At 49.6% G+C, this 11,943-nt stretch overlaps 1 protein-coding gene across 3 annotated transcripts in view; it reads left to right on the forward strand.

The window, feature by feature from the left end:
* frs2a (fibroblast growth factor receptor substrate 2a) overlaps positions 1–11,943 on the forward strand; it is an 89,458-nt gene that overhangs the window by 69,357 nt on the left and 8,158 nt on the right. Inside the window, exons 2-4 of one of the 3 annotated variants that reach the window (XM_055905147.1) lie at positions 3,010–3,085; positions 4,184–4,272; positions 7,775–7,961. In XM_055905147.1, the coding sequence (XP_055761122.1) occupies positions 4,210–4,272; positions 7,775–7,961 (250 nt within the window). In that variant the 5' untranslated portion in view covers positions 3,010–3,085; positions 4,184–4,209. Of the gene's footprint in view, positions 1–3,009; positions 3,147–4,183; positions 4,273–7,774; positions 7,962–11,943 lie in introns of all 3 variants that reach the window. The other 2 variants (XM_055905145.1, XM_055905146.1) reach the window with 2 other exon arrangements.

Genomic DNA, 11,943 nt, shown 5'->3' on the forward strand with positions numbered 1-11,943 from the left:
AGACTGCCTCTACAACCTATTACTGTAAGCAGAGAGACTGCCTCTACAACCTATTACTGTAAGCAGAGAGACTGCCTCTACAACCTATTTCTGTAAGCAGAGAGACTGCCTCTACAACCTATTTCTGTAAGCAGAGAGACTGCCTCTACAACCTATTTCTGTAAGCAGAGAGACTGCCTCTACAACCTATTTCTGTAAGCAGAGAGACTGCCTCTACAACCTATTACTGTAAGCAGAGACTGCCTCTACAACCTATTTCTGTAAGCAGAGAGACTGCCTCTACAACCTATTTCTGTAAGCAGAGACTGCCTCTACAACCTATTTCTGTAAGCAGAGAGACTGCCTCTACAACCTATTACTGTAAGCAGAGAGACTGCCTCTACAACCTATTTCTGTAAGTAGGTTCGTTTCAAATGTAGGTTCTATATGGAGCTAGTGGTTCTCTGTGTGTAGGTTCTATATGGAGCTAGTGGTTCTCTGTGTGTAGGTTCTAATATGGTTGCTAGAGGTTTTCTGTGTGTAGGTTCTATATGGAGCTAGTGGTTCTCTGTGTGTAGGTTCTAATATGGAGCTAGAGGTTCTCCGTGTGTAGGTTCTAATATGGAGCTAGTGGTTCTCTGTGTGTAGGTTCTAATATGGAGCTAGAGGTTCTCTGTGTGTAGGTTCTAATATGGAGCTAGAGGTTCTCTGTGTGTAGGTTCTAATATGGAGCTAGTGGTTCTCTGTGTGTAGGTTCTAATATGGAGCTAGTGGTTCTCCGTGTGTAGGTTCTAATATGGAGCTAGTGGTTCTCTGTGTGTAGGTTCTAATATGGAGCTAGAGGTTCTCCGTGTGTAGGCTCTATATGGAGCTAGTGGTTCTCTGTGTGTAGGTTCTAATATGGAGCTAGAGGTTCTCTGTGTGTAGGTTCTAATATGGAGCTAGTGGTTCTCTGTGTGTAGGTTCTAATATGGAGCTAGTGGTTCTCTGTGTGTAGGTTCTAATATGGAGCTAGAGGTTCTCCGTGTGTAGGTTCTAATATGGAGCTAGTGGTTCTCTGTGTGTAGGTTCTAATATGGAGCTAGAGGTTCTCTGTGTGTAGGTTCTAATATGGAGCTAGTGGTTCTCTGTGTGTAGGTTCTAATATGGAGCTAGAGGTTCTCTGTGTGTAGGTTCTAATATGGAGCTAGTGGTTCTCTGTGTGTAGGTTCTAATATGGAGCTAGTGGTTCTCCGTGTGTAGGTTCTAATATGGAGCTAGTGGTTCTCTGTGTGTAGGTTCTAATATGGAGCTAGAGGTTCTCCGTGTGTAGGTTCTAATATGGAGCTAGTGGTTCTCTGTGTGTAGGTTCTAATATGGAGCTAGAGGTTCTCTGTGTGTAGGTTCTAATATGGAGCTAGTGGTTCTCTGTGTGTAGGTTCTAATATGGAGCTAGTGGTTCTCTGTGTGTAGGTTCTAATATGGAGCTAGTGGTTCTCCGTGTGTAGGTTCTAATATGGAGCTAGTGGTTCTCTGTGCGTAGGTTCTAATATGGAGCTAGTGGTTCTCTGTGCGTTTGCCTCAGAGTGCTGAAGGATGGCAGGAAGACACAATGTCCGCCTTAGGCAGATTCTTTTCTGTTTTATGAAAGATTGAGTAGGCAGATATGGCCTGGAGCCTCCCAATCTAATTAGTCTGGTGTGCCACACACACACAAACACCCTGCTTGTACAAACGCACACACAGATACACAAACGCACACACACACACAAACACACGGCTGCTTGTACAAACGCACACACAGATACACATATGCACACGTACCGCTCACAAGCACACACACAATCTTGACGCCCCATTTATCTGGTTCATTAATACTCTCTACCCGTCACTCAGGTATCAGCCAGTCAGTCAGTCAGCCCCCATAGTCCTCCCAGTCTCTATATGTCAGCCCCCATAGTCCTCCCAGTCTCTATATGTCAGCCCCCATAGTCCTCCCAGTCTCTATATGTTTTATTTGTATTGCCTCCACCCTTTACTTTTCACCTGCAGCACCTCCTCTACACTGTCATCTGGTCTTCTCTATTACCCGGCGCAGTGTCAAGACAGAGCAGGGTTCTGTGAGGTGACTTCACCTCTCTCTCTGTCTCTCTCTCTCTGTCTTTCTCCCTCCCTTCCTCCCTCCCTCCCTCCCTCCCTCCCTCCCTCCCTCCCTCCCTCCCTGTCTGTCTGTCTGTCTGTCTGTCTGTCTGTCTGTCTGTCTGTCTGTCTGTCTGTTTTGTAAAGCACTGTAGTAATTGCAGTATCCATGCTTTACTCACTACTCTCAGCCTGATCTGTAGTTTGTTGGAGTCATCTCTACTAATGCACTGTCATCTGTAGTGTGTTGGAGTCCTCTCTAATATACTGTCATCTGTAGTGTGTTGGAGTCCTCTCTAATGTACTGTCATCTGTAGTGTGTTGGAGTCCTCTCTAATGCACTGTCATCTGTAGTGTGTTGGAGTCCTCTCTAATGCACTGTCATCTGTAGTGTGTTGGAGTCCTCTCTAATATACTGTCATCTGTAATGTGTTGGAGTCCTCTCTAATATACTGTCATCTGTAGTGTGTTGGAGTCCTCTCTACTAATATACTGTCATCTGTAGTGTGTTGGAGTCCTCTCTAATGCACTGTCATCTGTAGTGTGTTGGAGTCCTCTCTAATATACTGTCATCTGTAGTGTGTTGGAGTCATCTCTACTAATATACTGTCATCTGTAGTGTGTTGGAGTCCTCTCTAATATACTGTCATCTGTAGTGTGTTGGAGTCCTCTCTAATGCACTGTCATCTGTAGTGTGTTGGAGTCCTCTCTAATATACTGTCATCTGTAGTGTGTTGGAGTCCTCTCTAATATACTGTCATCTGTAGTGTGTTGGAGTCCTCTCTAATGCACTGTCATCTGTAGTGTGTTGGAGTCCTCTCTAATATACTGTCATCTGTAGTGTGGTTGAATGCATTTGAATGACAAAGCATCAATCCCAATATTGAATCTCTGTCTCTCTCTCCTCCGCAGGCTGATGTGAGGGGACCCTGATGAGGACAGGCCATGATGAGGACGGGCCATGATGAGGACAGGCCATGGTGAGAAGGTGTGACTCAGGACCCAGCGCTGGGGAGGGCACCTGGAACATTGATGGATACTGGATATAGGTTAGGCCTGTGTGCTGTATGTCACTGTCAGCAACTAGTTGGGACTGGATATACAGGACTAGAGATAGACTAGTAGTGGTTAGATATAGGGGACTAGAGATAGACTAGTAGTGGTTAGATATAGGGGACTAGAGATAGACTAGTAGTGGTTAGATATAGGAGACTAGTAGTGGTTAGATATAGGGGACTAGAGATAGACTAGTAGTGGTTAGATATAGGGACTAGAGATAGACTAGTAGTGGTTAGATATAGGAGACTAGTAGTGGTTAGATATAGGAGACTAGAGATAGACTAGTAGTGGTTAGATATAGGGGACTAGAGATAGACTAGTAGTGGTTAGATATAGGGGACTAGAGATAGACTAGTAGTGGTTAGATATAGGGGACTAGAGATAGACTAGTAGTGGTTAGATATAGGGGACTAGAGATAGACTAGTAGTGGTTAGATATAGGAGACTAGTAGTGGTTAGATATAGGGGTGTAGAGATGGACTAGTAGTGGTTAGATATAGGGACTAGAGATAGACTAGTAGTGGTTAGATATAGGAGACTAGTAGTGGTTAGATATAGGGGACTAGAGATAGACTAGTAGTGGTTAGATATAGGGACTAGAGATAGACTAGTAGTGGTTAGATATAGGAGACTAGTAGTGGTTAGATATAGGGGACTAGAGATAGACTAGTAGATAAATCCTGGATATAAGGGAGTTAGTTAGTGTGGTGGCGTTATTACAGCCTGCCCTCTGCTGGCCGTTTGGGGGAAGTACAGCATCATCCAAAGGCAAATATGTAAAAAAAAAAGTAATTTACTTACAGTAGTGAGTTCATATATTTTCCTACTTTTCCCCGTACTGGTCGCCCATGGGAATCGAACCCACAACCCTGGCGTTGCGAGTACCATGCTGTTTATTTGTCTTGATATCCGTTTGATCTGAAATGCAGACACATGATGGTAAAGGTTCCAGTGATACTCACAGTGTCAGCTTGACCAGGTTGCCGTTGCAGTCTGAGTGATAATGTCTGTGTTGTCTGTCCTGTAGAGGTCAGATGGTGTTCTGAACGAGCCATGGGTAGCTACTGTAGCTGTCCTGACAAAGACTTCCCTGATAAGCATCAGAGCAAATTCAAGGTGGGTCCCCTTCTCTTTTTCCTCTCTCTCTCTCTCTCTCTCCCTCCCTCTGCCCCCTCCCGCCCCTCCCTCCCTCTGCCTCCTCCCTCCCTCCCTCTGCCCCCTCCCTCCCTCTGCCTCCTCCCGCCCCTCCCTCCTTCTGCCCCCTCCCTCCCTCTGCCCCCTCCCGCCCCTCCCTCCCTCTGCCTCCTCCCTCCCTCTGCCTCCTCCCTCCCTCTGCCCCCTCCCTCCCTCTGCCTCCTCCCGCCCCTCCCTCCTTCTGCCCCCTCCCTCCCTCTGCCCCCTCCCGCCCCTCCCTCCCTCTGCCTCCTCCCTCCCTCTGCCTCCTCCCTCCCTCTGCCCCCTCCCTCCCTCTGCCTCCTCCCGCCCCTCCCTCCTTCTGCCCCCTCCCTCCCTCTGCCCCCTCCCGCCCCTCCCTCCCTCTGCCTCCTCCCTCCCTCTGCCTCCTCCCTCCCTCTGCCCCCTCCCTCCCTCTGCCTCCTCCCGCCCCTCCCTCCTTCTGCCCCTTCCCTCCCTCTGTTAAAGTACAAAAGGGAAAATAAATAAACATAAATATGGGTTTTATTTACAATGGGGTTTGTTCTTCACTGGTTGCTCTTTTCTTGTGGCAACAGGTCACAAATCTTGCTGCTGTGATGCACACTGTGGAATTTCACCCAGTAGATATGGGAGTTTATCAAAATTGTGTTTGTTTTCAAATTCTTTGGATCTGTGTAATCTGAGGAAAATATGTGTCTCTAATATGGTCATACATTTGGCAGGAGGTTAGGAAGTGCAGCTCAGTTTCCACCTCATTTTGTGGGCAGTGTGCACACAGCCGGCCTCTATGTCCGTCTGTCCGTCTGTCCGTCTGTCCGTCTGTCCGTCTGTCCGTCTGTCCGTCCCTCCCTCCCTCCCTCCCTCCCTCCCCCCTGTCCCTCCCTCTCCCTCCCTCCCCCCTCTCTGTCTCTCCCTCCCTCCCCCTCCTCTCTGTCTCTCCCTCCCCCTCCTCTCTGTCTCTCCCTCCCTCTCTCTCCCTCCCCCTCATCTCTGTCTCTCCCTCCCCCCTCTCTCCCTCCCCCTCATCTCTGTCTCTCCCGCCCCCCTCTCTGTCTCTCCCTCCCTCCCCCCTCTCTGTCTCTCCCTCCCCTTCCTCTCTGTCTCTCCCTCCCTCCCCCTTCTCTCTGTCTCTCCCTCCCCCTTCTCTCTGTCTCTCCCTCCCTCCCCCCTCTCTGTCTCTCCCTCCCTCCCCCCTCCCTCCCCCCTGTCTCCCCCCCTGTCTCTCCCTCCCTCCCTCCTCTCTGTCTCTCCCTCCCCCCTCTCTGTCTCTCCCTCCCCCTCCTTTCTGTCTGTCTCTCCCTCCTTCTCCCTGTGGTAAAGGATAATTTCTACTTCAGGTTATATAGTAGTAGTATTCTGTCCAGGGCTTCCACAAGGACAGATAGACAGACTGTGTCTGCAGTATAGTATGTGTACAGACAGGTACTGTACTGTGTTAGTCAGACCAGACACAGCTTGGCTTTAATGGCCAGCTAGGTTGGATCATGTGATACCAGTAATATAGCAACGGATGACTGGTCTGGTTGTTTCTGACATGTCAAATCATTAACCAGTCAGCCTGACTCTGGCCCTCTGCCTGCGACATAGCTGCTTTTGTCTCCTGTACTGTAGACCTGATGCTAGTGCTACTGCTAACACTGTGCTGTAGACCTGGCGCTAGTGCTACTGCTAACACTGTGCTGTAGACCTGATGCTAGTGCTACTGATAACACTGTGCTGTAGACCTGATGCTACTGCTAACACTGTGCTGTAGACCTGATGCTAGTGCTACTGCTAACACTGTGCTGTAGACCTGATGCTAGTGCTACTGCTAACACTGTGCTGTAGACCTGGCGCTAGTGCTACTGCTAACACTGTGCTGTAGACCTGATGCTAGTGCTACTGATAACACTGTGCTGTAGACCTGATGCTACTGCTAACACTGTGCTGTAGACCTGATGCTAGTGCTACTGCTAACACTGTGCTGTAGACCTGATGCTAGTGCTACTGCTAACACTGTGCTGTAGACCTGGCGCTAGTGCTACTGCTAACACTGTGCTGTAGACCTGATGCTAGTTCTACTGCTAACACTGTGCTGTAGACCTGATGCTAGTTCTACTGCTAACACTGTGCTGTAGACCTGATGCTAGTGCTACTGCTGACACAGTGCTGTAGACCTGATGCTAGAGCAACTGCTAACACTGTGCTGTAGACCTGATGCTAGTGCTAACACTGTGCTGTAGACCTGATGCTAGAGCAACTGCTAACACTGTGCTGTAGACCTGATGCTAGTGCTAACACTGTGCTGTAGACCTGATGCTAGTGCTACTGCTAACACTGTGCTGTAGACCTGATGCTAGTGCTAACACTGTGCTCTAGACCTGATGCTAGTGCTACTGCTAACACTGTGCTGTAGACCTGATGCTAGTGCTAACACTGTGCTGTAGACCTGATGCTAGTGCTACTGCTAACACTGTGCTGTAGACCTGATGCTAGTGCTAACACTGTGCTGTAGACCTGATGCTAGTGCTACTGCTAACACTGTGCTGTAGACCTGATGCTAGTGCTACTGCTAACACTGTGCTGTAGACCTGATGCTAGAGCTACTGCTAACACTGTGCTGTAGACCTGATGCTAGTGCTAACACTGTGCTCTAGACCTGATGCTAGTGCTACTGCTAACACTTTGCTGTAGACCTGATGCTAGTGCTAACACTGTGCTGTAGACCTGATGCTAGTGCTACTGCTAACACTGTGCTGTAGACCTGATGCTAGTGCTAACACTGTGCTGTAGACCTGATGCTAGTGCTACTGCTAACACTTTGCTGTAGACCTGATGCTAGTGCTAACACTGTGCTGTAGACCTGATGCTAGTGCTACTGCTAACACTTTGCTGTAGACCTGATGCTAGTGCTAACACTGTGCTGTAGACCTGATGCTAGTGCTACTGCTAACACTTTGCTGTAGACCTGATGCTAGTGCTAACACTGTGCTGTAGACCTGATGCTAGTGCTAACACTGTGCTGTATACCTGATGCTAGTGCTACTGGAACTGTGTGGAGTGTTCCCCACTGACTCAGACAATATAGAGGGTCAACTGTTAGTAGAAGCTACAGTAGTAATTCTGATAATCCATTGAATCGGGTCATTCTGTAGCCCTGTTAGTAAAACATTCATTAGAGATCACATGGCTGGATGCTTCAGGGTCTTTCTTCACAAAGTGTAATATGATTTTTAAGTGTCTTGTCACATCCATCCCAAATTGAGACCCAGATTTTCTCATTGTTTATCACAGACTCGTTTCACTGATGGTTTTCTCATCTGTTCTGTGTGTGTGTGTCTCTCTCTATGCACCCCCTCTCTCTCTGCCTCCCCCTCTCTCTCTCTCTTCCATGCCTCTCTCTCCCCCACCCTCTCTCACTCTCTCACCCTCCCTCTCTCACTCTCTCTCTCTCACCCTCCCTCTCTTTCTCTCTCTCCTCCAGGTGATAAATGTGGATGACGATGGTAATGAGTTGGGCTCAGGCTTGATGGAGCTGACAGAGGAGGAGCTTATCCTCTACACCAGGAAACGGGACACTGTCAAGTGGCCTTACCTCTGTCTGCGTCGCTACGGTTACGACTCCAACCTCTTCTCCTTCGAGAGCGGGCGACGATGCCAGACTGGACAGGGTATGCACTGACCGTCAAATATTGCCTACTTTCTCTCACATATTATCAATCAATCAAATGTATTTTATAAGGGGACCTCCCGTGTGGCGCAGCGGCTGACACTGAGGCGTCACTACAGATCCGGGTTCGATCCCGGGCTGTGTCGCAGCCAGCCGCGCCCGGGAGACCCATGAGGCAACGCACAATTGAACCAGCGTCGTCCGGGTTAGGAGAGGGTTTGGTTCAGCGTGGTTAGGGGAGCGTTTGGTTCAGCGTCGTCCGGGTTAGGGGAGGGTTTGGTTCAGCGTCGTCGGGTTAGGGGAGGGTTTGGTTCAGCGTCGTCGGGTTAGGGGAGGGTTTGGTTCAGCGTCGTCCGGGTTAGGGGAGGGTTTGGTTCAGCGTCATCCGGGTTAGGAGAGGGTTTGGTTCAGCGTCGCCCGGGTTAGGGGAGGGTTTGGTTCAGCGTCGTCCGGGTTAGGGGAGGGTTTGGTTCAGCGTCATCCGGGTTAGGAGAGGGTTTGGTTCAGCGTCGCCCGGGTTAGGGGAGGGTTTGGTTCAGCGTCGTCCGGGTTAGGGGAGGGTTTGGTTCAGCGTCATCCGGGTTAGGAGAGGGTTTGGTTCAGCGTCGCCCGGGTTAGGGGAGGGTTTGGTTCAGCGTCGTCCGGGTTAGGGGAGGGTTTGGCTGGCCGGGATGTCCTTGTCCCATCGCGCACTAGCGACTCCTGTGGCGGGCCGGGCGTAGTGCACGCTGACACGGTCACCAGGTGTACAGTGTTTCCTCCAACACATTGCTCGCTTAACACAGAAGCCAGCCGCACCATTGTGTCAAGAAGCAGTGCGGCTTGGCAGGGTCGTGTTTCTCGACCTTCGACTCTCCGTACGAGGGTTGCAGCGATGGGACAAGACTGTAACTATCAATTGGATATCATGAAATTGAGGAGAAAAAGTGGTAAAAAGTTGACAAAAAAATTATATATTTTATGAAGCCCTTTTCACATCAGCAGTTGTCAGAAAGGTCTTTACAGATACCCTCTCTCCCTCAGATACCCAGCCTAAAACCCTAAAGAGGCAGAAGTATCTCTCCCTCAGATACCCAGCCTAAAACCCTAAAGAGGCAGAAGTATCTCTCCCTCAGATACCCAGCCTAAAACCCTAAAGAGGCAGAAGTATCTCTCCCTCAGATACCCAGCCTAAAACCCTAAAGAGGCAGAAGTATCTCTCCCTCAGATACCCAGCCTAAACCCCTAAAGAGGCAGAAGTATCTCAGGTTGTAGTCAGTGAACTGTGCTGTGAGGTTGTAGTCAGTGAACTGTACTGTCAGGTTGTAGTCAGTAGTCAGTGAACTGTACTGTCAGGTTGTAGTCAGTAGTCAGTGAACTGTGCTGTGAGGCTGTAGTCAGTGAACTGTACTGTCAGGTTGTAGTCAGTGAACTGTGCTGTGAGGTTGTAGTCAGTGAACTGTGCTGTGAGGTTGTAGTCAGTGAACTGTGCTGTGAGGTTGTAGTCAGTGAACTGTGCTGTGAGGCTGTAGTCAGTGAACTTTGCTGTCAGGTTGTAGTCAGTGAACTGTGCTGTCAGGTTGTAGTCAGTGAACTGTGCTGTCAGGTTGTAGTCAGTGAACTGTGCTGTGAGGCTGTAGTCAGTGAACTGTGCTGTGAGGTTGTAGTCAGTGAACTGTGCTGTGAGGCTGTAGTCAGTGAACTGTGCTGTCAGGTTGTAGTCAGTGAACTGTGCTGTGAGGTTGTAGTCAGTGAACTGTGCTGTGAGGCTGTAGTCAGTGAACTGTGCTGTCAGGTTGTAGTCAGTGAACTGTGCTGTCAGGTTGTAGTCAGTGAACTGTGCTGTCAGGTTGTAGTCAGTGAACTGTGCTGTGAGGCTGTAGTCAGTGAACTGTGCTGTGAGGCTGTAGTCAGTGAACTGTGCTGTCAGGTTGTAGTCAGTGAACTGTGCTGTCAGGTTGTAGTCAGTAGTCAGTGAACTGTGCTGTGAGGTTGTAGTCAGTGAACTGTGCTGTCAGGTTGTAGTCAGTGAACTGTGCTGTCAGGTTGTAGTCAGTGAACTGTGCTGTGAGGCTGTAGTCAGTGAACTGTGCTGTGAGGCTGTAGTCAGTGAACTGTGCTGTGAGGCTGTAGTCAGTGAACTGTGCTGTGAGGTTGTAGTCAGTGAACTGTGCTGTGAGGCTGTAGTCAGTGAACTGTGCTGTGAGGCTGTAGTCAGTGAACTGTGCTGTGAGGCTGTAGTCAGTGAACTGTGCTGTGAGGCTGTAGTCAGTGAACTGTGCTGTGAGGTTGTAGTCAGTGAACTGTGCTGTGAGGCTGTAGTCAGTGAACTGTGCTGTGAGGCTGTAGTCAGTGAACTGTGCTGTGAGGCTGTAGTCAGTGAACTGTGCTGTGAGGTTGTAGTCTGTGAACTGTGCTGTGAGGCTGTAGTCAGTGAACTGTGCTGTGAGGTTGTAGTCAGTGAACTGTGCTGTGAGGTTGTAGTCAGTGAACTGTGCTGTCAGGTTGTAGTCAGTGAACTGTGCTGTCAGGTTGTAGTCAGTAGTCAGTGAACTGTGCTGTGAGGTTGTAGTCAGTAGTCAGTGAACTGTGCTGTGAGGTTGTAGTCAGTGAACTGTGCTGTGAGGTTGTAGTCAGTGAACTGTGCTGTGAGGCTGTAGTCAGTACCTGTAGGGTATAGCTGACCCAGTACCTGTAGGGTATAGCTGACCCAGTACCTGTAGGGTATAGCTGACCCAGTACCTGTAGGGTATAGCTGACCCAGTACCTGTAGGGTATAGCTGACCCAGTACCTGTAGGGTGTAGCTGACCCAGTACCTGTAGGGTATAGTTTACCCCGTACCTGTATGGTATAGAGGACCCAGTACCTGTAGGGTATAGCTGACCCAGTACCTGTAGGGTATAGCTGACCCAGTACCTGTAGGGTATAGAGGACCCAGTACCTGTAGGGTATAGAGGACCCAGTACCTGTAGGGTATAGAGGACCCAGTACCTGTAGGGTATAGCTGACCCAGTACCTGTATGGTATAGCTGACCCAGTACCTGTAGGGTATAGCTGACCCAGTACCTGTAGGATGTAGCTGACCCAGTACCTGTAGGGTATAGAGGACCCAGTACCTGTAGGGTATAGAGGACCCAGTACCTGTAGGGTGTAGCTGACCCAGTACCTGTAGGGTGTAGCTGACCCAGTACCTGTAGGGTATAGCTGACCCAGTACCTGTAGGGTATAGCTGACCCAGTACCTGTAGGATGTAGCTGACCCAGTACCTGTAGGGTATAGAGGACCCAGTACCTGTAGGGTATAGAGGACCCAGTACCTGTAGGGTGTAGCTGACCCAGTACCTGTAGGGTGTAGCTGACCCAGTACCTGTAGGGTATAGCTGACCCAGTACCTGTAGGGTATAGTTGACCCAGTACCTGTAGGGTATAGTTGACCCAGTACCTGTAGGGTATAGCCGACCCAGTACCTGTAGGGTATAGCTGACCCAGTACCTGTATGGTATAGCTGACCCAGTACCTGTAGGGTATAGCTGACCCAGTACCTGTAGGGTATAGAGGACCCAGTACCTGTAGGGTATAGAGGACCCAGTACCTGTAGGGTATAGCTGACCCAGTACCTGTAGGGTATAGAGGACCCAGTACCTGTAGGGTATAGAGGACCCAGTACCTGTAGGGTATAGAGGACCCAGTACCTGTAGGGTATAGCTGACCCAGTACCTGTAGGGTATATCTTTATGGTACCAACGCTGACATGTCTCTTTTAAGGTGGTGAGCGGTGGGGTCTCACTGTGTGAGAGTCAGAGTGTAAGCGCTGATCTGTCTCTAAGGTGGTGAGCGGTGGGGTCTCACTGTGTGAGAGTCAGAGTGTAACCGTTGACGTGTCTCTAAGGTGGTGAGCGGTGGGGTCTCACTGTGTGAGAGTTAGAGTGTAACCGTTGACGTGTCTCTAAGGTGGTGAGCGGTGGGGTCTCACTGTGTGAGAGTTAGAGTGTAACCGTTGACGT

The sequence above is a fragment of the Salvelinus fontinalis genome, chromosome 39, assembly GCF_029448725.1.
Source record: "Salvelinus fontinalis isolate EN_2023a chromosome 39, ASM2944872v1, whole genome shotgun sequence".
Classification (NCBI taxonomy): Eukaryota; Metazoa; Chordata; class Actinopteri; order Salmoniformes; family Salmonidae; genus Salvelinus; species Salvelinus fontinalis.